Source organism: Oreochromis aureus, linkage group 20 (genome assembly GCF_013358895.1).
Source record: "Oreochromis aureus strain Israel breed Guangdong linkage group 20, ZZ_aureus, whole genome shotgun sequence".
In the NCBI taxonomy this organism is placed as follows: domain Eukaryota; kingdom Metazoa; phylum Chordata; class Actinopteri; order Cichliformes; family Cichlidae; genus Oreochromis; species Oreochromis aureus.
The window spans coordinates 14,167,816-14,185,865 of record NC_052961.1 but is presented as its reverse complement, the minus strand read 5'-3'; the positions used below and the strand labels follow the sequence as shown (position 1 = coordinate 14,185,865).

The following is an 18,050-nucleotide window of genomic DNA, read 5'->3' as shown; positions in this document are numbered from 1 at the left end:
TTACTCTATTATAATCGATTTTTTAGCTGATGTTTCGTAGTGCTTTATTTAGTGCAAACTCTTGTATCAACAGCTGTTCTTACTTTTATGACTCAGTGGTTTGTTTGGAATTATTTAAGACAGTTGTGTGTGTATTTTTTTTTCCAAAAACTGCAAACAACTCATTATGTGTTTAATCCCACAGAGTTACTGGAATATGCTGGTCACTGGGTGTAACTCATTACATTGCACTGGCTTCAGTGTAGCAGCCCGTGTTGTTAAAGCAATGTCAGTGTAGTAACTCAAAACAGCCTCTCCCAGCTGCTGAACTGGGGTTCACCCTCCCTCCAGCGTGGCCTTCCCATTGAGCGCAGTGTGATTGTTGGATGCTTGCCGAAATATTACCATGTAGACAGGCACAAAAAGCTTTCGTGCTCTATCTCTTCATCTACTTCTCTTTCTCTCGCTCACACTCTCCCTCTGTCTCTCTCTCTCTCATTAAAAGGCATGTCCACATAAACAAGTATCCATGAAACCCATGACATAGGCCCAGCCCATCACCGCTGGGGAGCATCCATCATGGGAGCAGCAGATATGTGAAAGATTACATTGGACTGAAGAAAAAGCAACAAAAAGCAGAGAGGGGTGTCTGCAGAGAGAGGGAGAGACAGAGAGAGAGAGAGGACTGGTGTGCGGTTTATTGTGGGTGGAGAGCTTTTGTTAAAAAGAGGGATGATTTTCTTCTGCTATACATGCTGGGCCTTTACCTTACTTGGTCATCAGGCAGCTTGCAAGAGCAGCAACTCTGAGCCTTACACAAACTAGGACGAGGAGAACTTTGAAAAGGCACACACAAAGTAACTTTAGCAGCGAAAGAATGAACTTCTCTGTGGGTTTTCTATGGAAAGTGAAGGATGTGGGGTGTAATTTGTGGTTGAGGAGGGAGTGAGCACAGACTGTTCTTCTTCTGGCTCATTTAAGGGGAGTTGCTGTAGTTGTTGTGTTTTTTTTGAAAACTTTTTTTTAAACTTCCTCTTGGTGCCATGTACATTTTTTTCGGGCATGTCTGATGCCTCTGGTGATGTCACTGCCGTCTGGAATGCCATGTGGAAGTACTGCATATCCAGCCGAACTATAAGGTAGGAGACCATCTGGCATTGACCACTGCGGATGGCAGGGGCCTCCGAAAAGTGATGGTTGTCTTTCCGACTGACCACAGCAGTCTGTGCAGATATTTCTGACTAATCCAATAACATTCCTGTCTATATGCTCGGTGGTTTCCTTTCTAGAACTATGGAAATATACTATCACAAAACAGAAGAGAGCAGACTGGAAGCAGTCAAGACTTTTCAAGGTCTTACTTGACAGTTTACCTTATCAGGGACATGCCTTTAATAATAAAGACTTAAGAAGAATCTGTCTTTCTTTTATTTCTATCTCCTTTAAGTCCTTTCCCTTATCTTTGCCTTGCTATAGGGCTACAACAGAAATGTCCTCTAACACATCACTTTGGGAATGAACACAAAAGCCAACATTCATCTTCTTTCCACCTTACATTATTCAGTCTATAGTGATTGGATTTTAATACTGAGTGACCTTTTCATTGTGTCTTTTTATTAATATTCAACTGGCAAACTGGTTATAAAGCTTGCAAGTATTCTCAGGTGTATTTATGACTTCAGTCAAACAGGCCTTTTTATGATAGTTTTGATTTGTGTCTCTTAAAATGAATTTCAAATGCTCCTAACCGACTGGCAAAAAAAAATTCCAGTCATTATCTGTACAGGAATTTTGGGAAGTTTTTGATTTTTAGTTATCTTTCACATCAGGGAGAAGTCTGATCAGTCCCAAATTCATTCAGTGGCCCCAGACATACACCACCAATCATAAAGGACTGTTGTGAAGAATAAGGAAAAAGGAGGCTTGCAGCAGATGAAATACCCCCCCCCCCACATAGCCCTGATCTCAACGTCACCGAGTCTACCTGCGATATATGACGGTGCATGAATAATCAGGCCATTTCACAATGGCAAGTCTCCATGACAGTCATAGCATGTTCAAACTTGAAAACTTGGAACTTAAAATGTGGCCACTTGTCCACAAAATGCGATCTAAGAATGTCAGTTGTTAATTTATATTTAAACATGCATCTAATTTTGAACTTCTGAAGATTTAAATCTTAAAGTATATGACCTTAGGTTCTGTTTGCGCTGCTAAGCACTCAAGAAGAGATTTATAAAAAAAAAAGACAATTTGCTGTTTGTGACCTAAGCTACATGATAGAGGTTGGATTTCAAAGTCACACTGATGCAGAAATTGTACTGTCTGCAAATTGTCATGTCTGATGGATCTCTTTGCACAAGTGTCATGCATGGATTATATTCATTTACACATAAACAGCTGTGTATGCTACAGACGAGCAGTCGCTCATATTAGACGATTTTCAAGGCTGCTTGAAGTGTTTCTCAAGGTCGCATGCATTCTTGGCGCATTGTAGTTCAGTGTCTGTGCAGTAGAATCCTTGTGTAAGACGCGTAGTGATTATTTATTTACCATTTATTTAAATAAACATTAACCTTATACACTACAGATTCATTATAAAATGTGACAAACTTCAGTGCATATTTGTAAAGATAGCTGGCCGTGTGTAATTCTTTAGACGGAACCTACCCCAAATAAGTTCTTACTCCTTAAATTATGAATATAACCAAGAAAAAATAAACAGCACAGGTAGGTGGATCCTTCGCAAATGGGTTATTGATAAAGCTTTGCTCAGGCGATGCATGCATGTCTGATTACATCATGACTCTTTTAGCTGTGACACCGTAGACACCAGGGAGCATTTGATCTCGCTGTTTCTATGTCAAAGTGTGTGACGACGGGAGCATTATTTATTTAATGTCTGTGGATCTGGAGCTTGTCAGTGATGCCTCCTCAATCCACAGTGGATTTTCACTGGACGGAGTACTGAAAGGAAACTCTGCGGAGTGCATTCTGACTGAACTCTGATGCTAACTTGCAGCGTTTCGTGATAGGTAAGGAGGACCTTAATACTTGGAACGTGAGGTTAACTAGGTGTTTCAGACATGAGCCTAGTGTTTGCTGGCAGGCAAGAAACGAGAGCAGACACTGACCTCTCTGTTGGTTCTCTGCTTTGGCATACTGACTATAAGACAAGTTGGGTCTATTTGGGGGTGGGGGGGTTGTAATGGAAAAGCAGCAACCTGCCAGCACGAGCTTGCAGTTCCACTGCGGTGAGGGTAGGAAAAAAAGAAAAGAAAAATGAAAAAACCCTCCCGGGTGGAAAAGCTTAGACATGTCTAGGATGGAAGCCGTATTCTGTTCAAAAATGTCACAATGATGAAGATGTGAACAGGCTGTTATTGTTAAAGAGGTTCTCTAGTTGCAGTTAGTCTAATGGCTTCCACATTTGGTGTTAAGTGTATTAAAGTGAGAGTAACATTTCTTTTATAATGGTAGCTCTGCAGCGATATCTCTGCTGAAACTAGGCATTGGTTGATATTGGTCCTGATGACTTAGATCTGATAAATTTGGCATTTACTGATGTCAGTGGCCCATCTTTTAATGTTCTGAAATATTAGGAAGTAGTGCAATGAAGAGTTGAAACGACTGTAAAGCATGGCAGTTTTTCTTTTGTTTTGTTTTTTCCAGTTTATTTCTTCTATTATAAACTTTATTTTTGCCCTGAAGCTTGACAAAATGTTTGTATCTAATAGAAAACGGGTTCCGACTGCTTCTCTTTGTATGGTTGATCATAAAAAGACCTTGATGCATTACTTTGTTCAGTTTCTGATGTCTAAAGGTGTCTTTTTCCGATCAGTGCTTAAGTTGGAGTCAGTATCCACATACTGCTGAATAATTTAGATTCATGTCTTTACCGGAGGGACATCATATTGTGTAAAAAGATTTATTCTTTTCATTATTTCTGAAATTCATTTAATCATTTGTAAGAGTTTGGTCACCCCATTGTGCTGAGTAGATGTTTGATCATGACAGTAATAGATGGGTATATGTGGTATAGGCTCTCACTGTCTTTTCACCTTCGATTGCTGCAGGGCTGCAACATTATGGGAGAATATATTCGGGAACATTGCCTGTGCTGCAGTATCTGCACTGCTCATGTTAAGCTGTGCAGCTTTTGAAATGCTAATAAGCAAGTTTGTTTACTCTAATGCTTAAGAAAGCTTCCCTCTGGAGACACATTTCACGTTCACGGTGTTTACTGGGGTGTCTGATGTGGAAAATGCACTAAACAGAAATGCATTTGAAAAAAAAAAAAGTGCCATGTTTCTAGAATGTCTCCCAGTTTCCCTTTTTTTTTTTCTGTACTTTATGTGTGTGATTAAAGCAGGGCCGAAATACGTGTTGCCTCTGCTCTGCTCTTTGTGATCAGTCGGAGACAGCGAGAGCTCTGAGAAGCACAGTCGCTGTCGCTTTCTGTGGCTTTTTTTTGGTTTTTTGCTGTTGTACTACTTTTGATGACATATTCCTTTGCATCTCTTCACAGCGCCTGCCTGGAGAATAATGAGCATGTGTGCCTGTATTAACTTATGTAATGGCAAGCAAGAGGAGGGGCGAGTTTGGGGGGGCTGTGAAGGAGGAGGGGGAAGAGAAGAGTGATGAGCTCATGCTGCTGCACTGCAGCTCTTATTTTGTGGTCTTTTTTTGTTTTTTAGCCACGTGTTATTACATATGCATTGATGCAGGCTTATTTTGTATGCATCAGGCCGACTGATTCACTTTCAAAAATATAGCATATGTAGAATGAAAAAGAGCAGATTATAATTTTGTAATTCTGCTGCAGGCTGCTGTCCATTATTTTTATAACTTCATTTAAAATATTGGCACTTTTTATTGATAACTGATGTTGAGGGAGAGGCAGAAAATTGGGAAGAAAGTAAGGACTGACATGCAGTAAATGGTTCCGCCAGCTAGGATTCGAACCTGCAAGTCGGTCCTCAACCATGTGCCCGTGGTTTCATATTTTCATCGCTTAGCTCTCGCAGTGCTTTGCTATGAATGGGAATTAGCATGTGCACACTGTTCTTTACCTGCATCACCGTTGGTCCAGAGAGCTGAAGCTCAGCTGTGAACAAGCTGAGCCTCCTGAGCTCAGGCTGATTATTGGTGCTAATCCACGAACTCTTTTCAGCGACAAAGCAGACTCGCATTATCCAGAGTTAATGCCAGAAACGAGCAAGGTGGGGAAGGGTCAAAGGATGGGGGGGATGGATGGGGGGGATGGGGGGTCAAAATGGCACTCCAGTGCATTTGCTCTATAAAACAGAGTGGTTCCTTTGGGGGCTTTTAGCTCTCTGTCAGCTGACAGTGCCCAGGTTCAAAAAATGGATAAACCATTGATTTTGCCAGAAGGCTAAAAATCAAAACATCATTCTTCAAGGTTTTCAATGTTAATATCATAACAATACAAATTAGATGTGACACATAACGCTCTCTGTATACTATGTGGCTCAGCTAGCAGATTGCAATTGTTTTCACCAATTAATATTTGATTATATACTTTATTACTCTTATTCCTTGTGTGCGAGCACGATTTGTGGAATTAGCACATGTCCCTGCACAAGAGTGAAATAAGCATGTTGTCAGGGAGGCTGGGACTGCGACTGGTAAACAGTCATTATAGTTAAATGTTTATCCTGGTTGGGCTCATTGGTTTGGACTATGTTTAAATGGAGGTTATTTTGTTTTCTTATTTCGCACACACATACACATATCTTCAGCATCTTTTAAAGGTATGGACAGTGCTTTTTTTTTTTTTTTTTTTTTTTTTTTTTTTTTTGGTTGCTTTTTTTTCCTGTCAGCCTTAGCTGTTGCCTTGACAACTGGCCTTAGAGATCTGTGCACGTGCACGTAATTGTGATAAATCCTGCTTTCAATCTATGAGAAACCATCCACAGAGACCTGTATCATTCAGTGCCCATCATAGTAGGAGTAGTACTATGTATATATTTTGGTGTTAATTATTTTGCAACATGAAAGCGCATAGAAACAACTAAAAGATGTATGTTGAAGCATTTATCTATAATACCTACCTTTTTGCATAACACATTCTAATAATCAACACTCTTATTGCTATGTAAAAGGAAAACCCTGAAAATGGACAGTTTGAAGCATTTAATACATACAATGATTTGCTTAGCAACTTGTTATGAAAACATTTTTGATCATTATCAATCTGCTTTTAAATTTAGTTTGTTTTTGTTTTTTAAGCTGTTAGTGTTTTACAGTCACGCTAGAAATCATTCATTCTCAATAAACAAGGACCGGTCATGTCAAATAGATCAAGCTTTTCTCCTCGTGAAGACATGTACATGTCTGCCTGCAGCTTAAATAAGCTCCCTTGGGAGCTGAGTAATTTCCACTCCCTCGGTTTGTGTAGCCTTTGCTCTAAATTCTTTATATATACACTTTTTCCTCTTTTTGTAACATCCTTCCCTCTACTGTTCTACTTTACATCAACTTTTTTCCTCCCCCATCTTGATATAAAGATGAGTGGGACGCTTTTAATCAGTCATATATCCCTAAACCCAGCGTCATTCTTTGCACAGTGAACTGTACACCAGCACCATCTGTTGGTAGAAAGACTTCAGGACAGAGAACAGCCTCAAGGACTAAGAAAATCTCCTGCGACTACTTGATAGAGGTCTTATGTTAATCTCCCTCCCACTGTGTGGATAGTCCGTGGGTTTGGCTGCCTTCTCTATGAAGAAAGTGAGAAACGGTCAGAGTTGCCTGCCTGTTAATGGGCGCAGAGTCATACTAGTCGGGCTTTCCGCTGTGAGTAAGTCAAGTGCAGAGAGCTAAGAAATTAAACAATGGGAGATATTACGAGTCAAATAAATGAGTGGACCTGAATTCCACTGTGAGTCATCGCAGAAGGGAGAAAAGACAAACTAAGGCAGATGGGGGCTCTTGCTTTGTCTGGAGTCCCACAGCGGCTACTGTAGCCTTATAGCCTGTTTCTCTGGCTTTTCTCCCAGATTGCTGATACTGAGCTTTACTACCAAGGCTTACTTAACTGTTTCATATTATCTGGAAGCCAAAATTTAAAAATAACTCCTTTTTTGTTGATGAAATTGATTTCTGTCCTGATTTGATTTTCTTCTAAATAGAGAAAGCTGAGGTGATTTTTTTTTTTTTTTTCCCCCCTTTGCGTTTTTTCCCATTGACACACTTTAAGAAAAAAAAAAGAGAAATCATATATATATATATTTATTTATTTATTTATATTTTTGACAGAAAATGGTCACTGCAGGAAACCAAAGCACATGAAAGCATGGAGAAATGGAGCCTTATCCCTCAATGTGACATGCTACAGTGTTTCTTATCCCATATAAGGAGGACACACGAAACATGTGACATAATCTGAATAGAATTCTTATTTTTGTATCAGATTTAAAGGAACTCTTAGACAACCTGTTATCTAACTAGAAATGCTCTGGCTGTCTGAGGATGTGTTCTGGTTGAGAGCTCAGATTTACCCTTTGGCAACACCATGTGTCCTAAAGAGAAGAGGGCAAAAAGGAAAAAAGGGGAAAAAAAAAAATCAGTGACCTTGTAGAGCTGTAACACGCAGGCTCCACACATGCCCCCACTGATTTACAGACATCAACCCAGCAGCTGAATAAATGACCACAGACTAGGGCAGAGGCATATTTGGATAGGAGAGTGAGAAGACAGCTGATTCTAGAGAGAGAGCTGACTAAAAGAAGAAAGAAGGGGAGAGATTCAAAGAAACTGAGGCTGTGAGGGACAAAGCTAAGTGAAGCTGATGATTGAGGCAGGGGGGAGGGTGCGCAGTGTGCGGAGAGCCTCCTCTTTTCATTGACGTTTAGGAGAATGTGCTGATTAGTGGAAAGTAAATCATTCAGATGGAGGTTCCTAGTCCCCCGTGTATGACTGGAGACTGGGAACAAAAACATGCAGCTTTCCAGTAACCACGGTCACCTTAACTTTCTCTAAAGCAGCAGTTTGTCATCAGAGCCTGGCTCTGGTTTGATGCTGTATGGACCAGCCTGGAGACAGATGTGTGGAGGTAGGTGGGCTCTGGTTTGAAGGTGCGTGTGAGTGTGATATATCTGGATGTGAAGTGCAGGTTCAAGCTGTTTACATATTGTCCAGCTGTCCAGCAGCGTGTCGGGCTGGTTTGCATGCACGATCAATCATGAATTACTAACAAATTTGTTTAAAAAAATATTTAAACGATTGAAAATCTATTTATAAACATATGTGAGAATTGTTTGTTTTCTTTTTTGGGGGGGGTGGGGGTGTTGTATCATGAATGATTGTTCTGTTAAAACAAGCTACTGGTATGTGCAGATATAATATCAGGCTGCTATATGAAACTGAACTGTAATAATTCAGTTATTCAGACATTTAAGCTCTATATGTATGGAGAGTGCATGATATAGAGCTGTAGCTGTTGCACTGTAGTTTGGTGGTACTCTAATGCGCTTTACTCACTTCTTACTTTGTGTCTTATTTGCAAAGTCCAAATTCACCCTCTTTAAGATTCGTGATACATTTAAAAAAAAGGATTTGCCATCTGTTTGCCATCTTTCTGTTTTGCACCTTTTTACTTGTGAAGACTTATTTTCACCAGGCTGAGTCTCAGCACATTCCTGCTGATTGTCTCCTTCATAAGGCACATCCTGTTGATGTATTTTCAACCTATAGGCAGATCTTTGATGGCTGCCGTTCTTTTTGCCATGTGTTTGCGAGGGGCCTGTGCGCTTTGTCCACTCGCACATCTTCTCATTAGTCCTGTTAACAGAATGGATGCTTTGGTGAGGACATCATTAAAACCTATTAGATGCACTGACCGTGACACTGCGTGTCCCTCCCTCAGTCTTATTGAAAACGAGAATACAGAGCTGCACTGTACTCCGTGTATGCAGACTTTGCATTTTCATTACATCGCACACAACTTGAGCCTTCCTCTCAGTCTTCCCTCAGTCCGTTTATATCCCTGCCCTGTGTTTACATGCTGTCACGTCACATGTATTGTTATCATTCTGTCCCCTGACAGGATGCTGCTGACTTATTGTATAGCAGATAAAATTCAAAATTCCCTTCTGGGACAATTAGGCATGGCACATCTGCTATGAATCTCAATGGCTTTTTATTACACAGAATTTCTTGGAGTTTCATCATCGAATGCACGGTAATTTCAAAAAAATGGTGAACTGGCTTTTCTAAAAATGCTATTCATTATTCTTGTGTCCACATGGGAAACCATTAAAATATGAAAACAAAGCATTTCTTCTTTTTCTTTTTTTAACATAAAGCAGAAACGCATCTTGTGGAAGAATTTACCTTATGTTGGCCAGATGTTTATGTACTTGAACAGAAGGTTTAGCAGACAACAATATGACCCGTCACACTCGCAGTGGCCCTCCTGTGGAACTCAAAGCACTAAGACTGAGCTGTAAGTGCTCCGCTCCAAACACGTAAACAGATTATAGAAGGAAAAGTATCTCATCCTGTTATCATGGTTGGTTTGAGGATGTTATGTCCCTCCCTCTGGAATGGCTCCTCTCAGCTGTTACTGCAGGATTGTTGTAGTAGGCTGAACAGTTTACTCAAAGTTTAAGTGAGGGGGTTGACCTTATTTTACACAGTGGATTTCTTGAACAGCAGGAATGACAAAGTACACGGAAAGCTGACATTGACAGTTCCCTTCGGTATAATGAAAGCCGTCACCGTGTCTGCATTTCTGTGTAGTTACCTAAACTGTGCTCAAAGTTTCAACAAAGCACTTTATACTTGAAGTCTACCAAATGAATCTGAATCAACAGTCATTCCAGTTACTGGAATTGCAGCTAATGATCAAATTAAATACACCTACATGACCTAACTTGTCATAAGTGGTCCTGTATGATGTGTTTTATTACCCTGAGTGTGACATAAACTCGTGACTCCAGACCTGGAAATAAGTTTGTCAGTTTTACACGTGCAAAATTCTGTCTGCTTCTCTTTGCTGTAGTCTAAATATTCATTTTTTCCCATGTATTGGCCAAACTTCTGCCAGGCCAGTATTTTTTTTTTTTTTTTTTTTTTTTTTTTTTTAAATAAAAAAAGGGAAATGGACTCCACCAAAAGTGAAAACATTCTCCTCTGGACCATGTTGATTTTTATGTCAATCACAGATTGTCATGTGGGTGTGAGAATTACTTTCCACTGATACAGCCTCCTGCTTGTTATTGACTCTGGAGGCTATAAGGAAGTTCAGCTGATTAAAATTTGTCTGACAGAATTAGTCTCCTCTTTATTCAGTAAAAAGAACACCAAACCGCCTCTCGAGACACTTCAGTCTTCTAGTTACACCCTTGAGTTCTCAAGGAAAAAAAGAAGGATTCCAAAAAGAACTTGAGATAGAGAAACATCCTTTCTGCCCTCTTATATTTCTACACCCTTGTCCAAACCTGTTTATCTTGGAATCATGCATCATGGAAAAAATGACTCGAGGTTAAAAAAGAAACATCTGGTATCTTTATTTCTAATGCTGACGAGCCAACGTGTCTTGACATTATTGTCATATTTGATGCAAAGAGCCAACTGCATTAAAGGTTAGCGTTTTGCCCTGTGGGCTCAGAAAACCAACCAGGGGCTTCTAATAAGTAATTGACGGGTTACAGATCGATGTACCCTGAAGCCTACAGAGACATATTTTGAGTCAATAAGACTGAAAGCTTTGTGGACTAAAAATCCAGCCTCCAATGACAGGTAGCAGACACATTTACAATTTTGTTTTAAATAAACCTTTTCCTTTAAAATTACGGGAATTTGTCTGTTCCAAGCATTGTGGTAATGGACAACAGGGCTGGCTGTCTCTTCTGTATCTTACTCCTAAAGGACTGGTTGTTATTGACTTCCAATGTGAGTTCGTAGCTGTGAAATATGCTTTGATTGTGTGCAAATTAAATGGAACCCAAACACCATTAACCACTGTCAGTGTCAGGTAGTTTGTCACTGAGATGGCAAATTTAATCCATAGCTTGCGCCCATGTGTGACCTCCTTTTCTTGTAAAATGCTTTGGCACCATCTCAAGCGGAGGTTACAGGAGGCATTTAGAGAAATGAAACGATAAACACGGTGCTGCGTAACTGCTCCTCGTGAATTTGACTCTGCATTTTGTTCTCAGAAAATCTCTATCGCTCTATAAAAGTCGGGCCTCGTGTCCCAGCCAGACTGCCTGAATGGAGTATATGTAGAAGCATAAGATCTGCTGACATGCACCCACCGGGTCTTGTGGAAATGTGGTATGAATGGAACTTGCACATTCAGGATATCTTGTTCCACTGTGGAATATGTCAACATGAATCCATTTCTCAGCAGTCTCGTGACCTGCACAAAAGGTTTTCTCAGCTTCCTTTTTACGTTTGTGAGGAAAAGGAACGTAGATCGAGGATGCGTTATCTCTGCGCTTTTGTTCTGTGATTGATTGCTTCCTGGTTGTCTGTGGCTCTGGGGGGGAAAAAAAAAAAAAAAAGAATCATGGCCACTTAGTCATTTTTCAACTTTTATAACTTTCGAACCTTAGGCTCATTGTCAAGATATGAAAACTTTGACATGTGTGTCTCTACAAATCTATAAAGAGGACAGGTGGGGATCATGAATTATTTCTTTTTTAATTCTGCTCCCATTGTTGAGGTGCTTTCAGCTGTGGCTTTCAATTAATATTTAAATACGACTGATTAAGTTTTCATTACGGCAGGGAAAAGCTCTCATAACATGTAAACCAATCTTGAGTTTTCTCATGTTAATTCTGTGGCTGATCTGGGGTTTCTGCTTAGATGTGCAAAGTTTTTGAAAAAAGGGGAAAAAGAAAAAGTTATCAGTCAGGATTTCCTTTGACAGCTGGGATCCTGATACAGCAATCCTTTCAGTACTGCTCAAACCTCCTGCCTCTTAGAGACTAAAACGATCAATGCAAGACGTTTGCACTCTGTGAACTTGTACTGGCAAATACATTTAGATGTGTTTCTTTTTCCCCAGGGCATTAACAAATATTTCTTGTTGTTTGATCTGTGTGTTTTTATTGTTTTGCTAAATTTCTCTTGTCAGATCTGTGGTTAGGTTGATTAGAATGGAGCTAAGCTTGAAAATGCATTAATCTTTCGAGTAAGAGCTCCTCTGTGGCATGACTTGAATTGAAGCTTATTTACAGTATTTGCACACCAGATACTGTATAGATACTCTTAACTGCCTTCATTTCCCCACATCTGTATTCAGTTCTCTGGTTTTCTTTTTTCTCCTGAAATAACATTAGGTTTCCTGAATGATTCCTTCCCTGTCAGCCTAATGAGGGGCATTAAAATGAAATACATTTTACGCTTTCACTTCCAAGTGGAGCAGAATCTGAAAGGCGTAAAGAAGCAGACATGGGAGAGGCCGCCTTTACATGATGTGCCAATGCAAACAATGGCTTGTGCCAGTGCATATGGCCGAGTGGGAAGGAGCTCCTCAGGGCACCTCGAGGCTTAGTCGTAGTGTTTATGCTGTGGGCTTCGGGTGCCATGGAGGCGCAGTTTGCTTTGCTTTTGTGAAGGGCAGCAAAGCATGGCAAGAAACTGGAGTCTTGACTGGGGAGTTCAGGGCTGTAGGAAAACAAAGTGAGGCAAGCTCTGGTAAAGCGATTAGACAGCTGTGTGCAAAGAGGTGAATTTTGGTGGAATGTAAGCAGTCTGAGTATTATAGGAATGCAGAGATTTCAATCTGTATCTGTATCTCTTTAATCTCGATCATCTTCTGCATAGAATAAGCAACTTATGTAGACGATTTTAAGTAAACAGTTTCTTTATTGATGCCGAATCGTACATTTGAAAAGAGACTCTGATTCAAAACCTTCCATGCAATTAGCATGCGTCTTCACTAGACACTTAATTATACTACAATCACCTCTAAACCACAACATCATTTCTTGCTTGACTGCTAATGAAATCTTGTGAGCGATTGGAATGATTGAGCAACACAACTTGTTCAAGATCATCAGCTATTTAATCAGATCTCTGTTGCTGTCGGCAATGAATGGAATCTGATTGAAACAGCAATTATTATCATTGTAAGCCTTGAAGTCAATTTACCCAGTTCAATGATGTGACTTAGCTCATGGCTCCAAAATGATTGCATTGAGAGATACACATGTATGCTCAAAAGTGCATGCACAAATAGTTATTTTAGGAACACTTTTGGTTTATGTCAAATGATGTATATATTTATATATTTAAAAAAAAATCTAAGATAATATTGATAGATGGCTCCACGGAATCATTTCTGGAATCTGTGTAGCACCAGGACATGATTTTGAAAGTGTTTGGCAATAAATGGGGAGTCTGTTTGAAGACTGATTGGCCAGCATGGTGCTGTTAGGAAGACAGATGTTTTAGGAAGGTTGGACACGATATTATAAATATTTTCTGATATTTGTTGAAGATGTTTATTCAGTTAAGCCAGAGTTGCTTACACTGCACTGGACAACTTTATACATTCTTAAAATGTGATTCAAAGAAAGGGGAAAAAGCTTTGAATATATTTAGAAGTCTATATAAGATATAGGTTACATATATAAGACGTCTTCACTGTGTGGTCTTGCAGCATGCCACAAACTCATCTTTCCTGTGCCACATTTTCCTGACCTGTAATGCATTTAAACCGCAGACTGTGTGACTTGAGACAGGTGGGGACTCTGCTGCTGCCTCAAATAGATTATTGCACAAACCCCTCCCCACCCGAAAAAGCTGGTTCGTTACATCCCGGTGCCTTTGAATAACCCAGCCACCCTCCTGATATGCAGCTGTGACAAACAGTCGTCCTGACCCCAGTCGTCCTGAATGACATCATCAACCGCATATCTGCCCCCAGACCTAATGTGCATCTTTAAGGGAACATATAGTATCACATTTAACCAGTGGGTGGCGATGTCACTCTGAGAGCCATTGTGGACTGGGTCCAATCATTGCAAAGCCTCTGTCGGGTCTGTTTTATCGTTCTGGTGGCAGTGCTGTGCTCCTGTGGTCATCACGACCGCCATGAGTATTTATACCCGCTGTGGCTTATGTCACATTTACAGTCATGGCTGCTCTGAGTACCACTCTGTTTTCCAGTTGACCTCAAGATTTCACAGTGTCACTAAAAAACACTGCACATCAATGCACTACAAAGAAACAGATAATGAGATGATATCAGCAGGGCATTCATTGGCCATTCTCCTGATGTGTATTCTTTCTCTTTTTCTTCCCAGCTTTGTCTCACTCGGAGTGTTTACCAGAGCGTGTCACCTCACATGGGTCTATTTTTAGCAGGGGAGAACTGTGCTGTAGTATGTGTCCCTGATGGGTGGAGCTAACGTTAAGAGCTTTGGAGAAATACAGTAGCTGGTAATGGAGTGAGCTGAAAGGGGAAATATTGTTACTGGACAAAGAGGGCCTGCTTCTAATAATGGTTACAGCACAAAAGACACCACCTCTATTTATATTTTAACTGAGAGGGAGAGGGCATCTTCAAGCAGACAAGATGACTTTGAAGTGATGTGTTAGTGTAGTTTTTTTCTTTTTTCTTTTTTCAATTATATTTTAATGCAGACACAAAAAGGAGTACAAAAGCATGTGGCTGGTTTTGTATAGTAAAGGTTTGTTTTAGTTATCAGTGTCGTCTTGTGACCTGTGCCCGACTGCTGATCACAAGATTCCTCCATTCATATTTCAAAGCTAGAGACTCCACCTGACCTGCATGTCTTTAAAATGTAAGAAGAAACCAGAGGACACCCACACAAACACAAAGAGACCAAAGAAAAACTCTAACCAAGAAGAAGTAAACCTTAGTCCTTCTTTCCATGTACGAGCAGGCCCAAAGTCATTTTTGACAAAGCAGTAAATTGTTTTCAGCATGCTGGCACATTTGTAATTTAGATCAGTACATTTTTGGAAAAAGCCGCTCTGTTGAAATATTCTCTTTGAAACCACTATCATCTTTGCCCACATGTGATGCTATAGGCAGGAGCGTAGCATAAAACTGCATGCAGCAGAAATGGATTCTGAACTTCTGGCTCATGCTTTAAAAATTACCTGCCTGCACTGCTTTATTTTTTACATATTTAAACTCGTGCATTCATTCAGTTGTTCGTGGATTAAGGTTAAGCAATCTGCTGGAGCATTTATTGGCTGTGCATCGTGACCTCCTAGCTAACTGTTCCTCCCTGCATCCAGCCTTAATGATAATCTAAGGTAAAGTGGTATGAATATTCTCATGTAAATAAACAAGGAAGTGAATATTTTGAAAAATGTCCCACTAAAGTTTCGAAGAATAATGAAGCAAGCCTGCTTTTTCACCAGGATTTTGGTTACTCTTGCTACTGGTCAGCCTGTCGCCAGACAATTTTCAGTCAGAGTTCAAAAGAATATTGCAAGGTACTCATAGTTAGAGGAAAGGATATGGTAAATTAAAAAGTCATCTGTCCCAAAACCTTCCATTTGTATGCATCTGGATGCATTACTGCAACAATATGCAAACAGGGAAAAAGAAAAGCCTCACAGACATCACTTGCCACTGATGATCTTTGATCATTCCCATAGGATCCCACAGGCAACACATCTGCTCCAGCTTTGCTGCCAGGATGTGATGAACAGAGTCTGCATATCCTTTAATTACTTCGATTTCAGCTCTATTTATACATCTGCTGCCAGACCCTCCTTATGCACAGAAATTCTTTGTTCCTGAGAATTTACAGAGGAATGATGTGTTTCTTGTTTTGTTTTGTTTTTTTTGCCCCCTATACAAAGTTCTCTGTGTTCACAAAACTATCCCAGGCCACTACATCTCATTTAGTATGCTGTTGTATCAAACTATGACATCAGCCTGTTCTAATTGTTTCCAGACTGGGCGAAGGCTGAGTTTTCATTTTATTTTCCGTTTCTTAGCGCAGGTCTCAGTCGCTCAGCATCCAGCAAAAGCAGATAATGAGTAACGATGCATGATGTCATGTAGACAGAGCACCGTCTGCCAAACTTGTGACCAAGTTTCCAGGAAGCTATCACTTTCCCCCCCCTGTCGTTTCTTTTGCTTTCTTTTCTTCTGCTCTGCCTTTTTTCATTCTCTTTGCAGTTGGAAAGTCCGTGTTTTTTCTTTGCCTGACACTCAGGTACTACATCTGTGGGAAGCATTTGATAAAGCTGTAGGTATGTTGACCAGTGGGGGCCTGTTGGGACTGGTCCCCTGTTTTCTGTAGTTAGCTTTCTTTTACTCTGAGACAAGAAAGGAAACGAAGGGAGGGTTTGGATTTGGAGGAGAGTGATAGAGTAGGAGCTGAAATGCAGACAGACCATATGTATTGAGTTGAAGAAATGCCGTTTTATGAGCGGAGAGTGGGCCTCTGCTTGGAATTCTCAATGACATCATTCTGGAGCAAAGCGTTGTGCAGCCAGGGCTCAGGAGATGGAGTGGGCCTTCACCAGACGGGACGACTAGACTGGGTTGTAACACTAGAGGAGGAGGAGAGAGACGTGGAGGCAGGCAGACGGGGAAAATTACACAGGACAGCTAGGTTTGTGAAAACTTTTACAGCCCAGTTTTACCTGGAACACCTCTAATTAGATCGTTTCAGCATAACCCTCCTTGATGCCTAAACTGATGTTACCCCTGTGCCCCATGATGAAACAGTCATAATATACTTGAGGTTGATACGCATCGTGCGCTCGCCTTCAAAATGAGACCACAATATTACTTCATATCGCAGTCAAAAACAAATAAACTCTAGTTAGCGGCTCCCTGTGGTCCACTGGGGGGAAAAAGGAGAAAACAAAGCATCTGCTGGGGCAAATATCTAAAATCATGCACATATTTCCAAACTAAATGCCTGCATCTGTGTTTGTGTCTTGGGTGAAGTGTAACAAAATGATGATGATGAGTGATGAGGATGCCAGATTTATTACAGGGAGGTCTTAAATTGCTTTTGTTCCCATTTTTGTTTATGGTGTGTTTGCGTGATAGGTGAGTTCTGTAAGTTGAGTCAACTATCTTTCAGCTCCACAAGGCATTAGCAGCTGTAGCCGCCACAGTACGGGTCAAGGTCTCAAACTGAAATAGACCAGTTGGCCGGTTACTGTCTGTCTGCTTGCCTCTCTGCACATATTCATTGTGACTGAGTCACACGTTGCAAGTAAGTCTCCCCTGCTGTGATCCATGACACATGTTGAGATACACTTGCTTTTTCTCCTTAAGTAACCCTTTCTTATACTTTTCTCTCATTCTACATCTTTCATTTGAAGCCTCAGATGAAAACAGTTCGGATAAGGTGATCATTTTAGGGGTTCGGGTCTGTAATTAGAAGAATTCAGGATCTCTCTCTTTTACAGACTGGTGTGGACGCCTCTGTGGATGATTGGTGTCCCTGTAAACTGGCTCCATGTGGGAGTCATTCTCCTCTGTTTCCTGTGCCTGTTGTCATTAGATAGAAAATACCTTTGGCTTGGGGGCAGTTTACTCCATCCCCCTTTTCTCAGAGGGGTGATTAGTCTCTGCCCTGTCTCAACAACGCTGTGAAGTCCAAAGACAAGACACCATCACAGTTTGTGTGTTTGGGGCTTGGTGAGGTTTGCGCTGATGGTGCAGTACGAGGGGAATTTTATGCAGTGTGTAACACTATCCATGAAGCAGTGTTTGTTTCAAGGCGAGGGAAAATTGAAGACATAAAGATACACAGCTTCTATTGTGTATCTGTTGTGATTTTCTGCAGCGAAAAACACCGAATCTGTAGCCCTTTTCTTAGTGCACATCTTAACAGTCACTGCTCAGCCCTGAAAGGCTCTATTAATAGAGGCGCTCTCTTTTATTTGCAGTCGCTACCAAGTCAGTCCCTTTCCTTTTGTGTAAAAAGGGCTAACAAAAGGTTCCTGACATTTAAACACTCCAAACCCTGTTTCCTTCAACCACTCTCTTTTTTTTCTTGAAGTCACTATCTCCTCATACTTTGTTTACCCATCTCTCTCTGTTCCATCTCACTCCTATTTTTCTACTATACCTATATGCACTT

The 18,050-nt window shown here is 40.6% G+C and overlaps 1 protein-coding gene across 4 annotated transcripts in view; it reads left to right on the top strand.

Annotated features, from left to right (window-relative positions):
* The window catches only part of LOC116331222 (IQ motif and SEC7 domain-containing protein 1-like), a 97,131-nt gene that overhangs the window by 56,697 nt on the left and 22,384 nt on the right, over window positions 1-18,050 (top strand). Inside the window, exon 1 of one of the 4 annotated variants that reach the window (XM_039603960.1) lies at window positions 712-1,118. The exons of the other annotated variants lie outside the window; for them this stretch is intronic. Coding sequence (XP_039459894.1) covers window positions 1,042-1,118 — 77 coding nt within the window. The 5' untranslated portion in view covers window positions 712-1,041. Of the gene's footprint in view, window positions 1-711; window positions 1,119-18,050 lie in introns of those variants that run through there. 4 annotated transcript variants of the gene reach the window in all.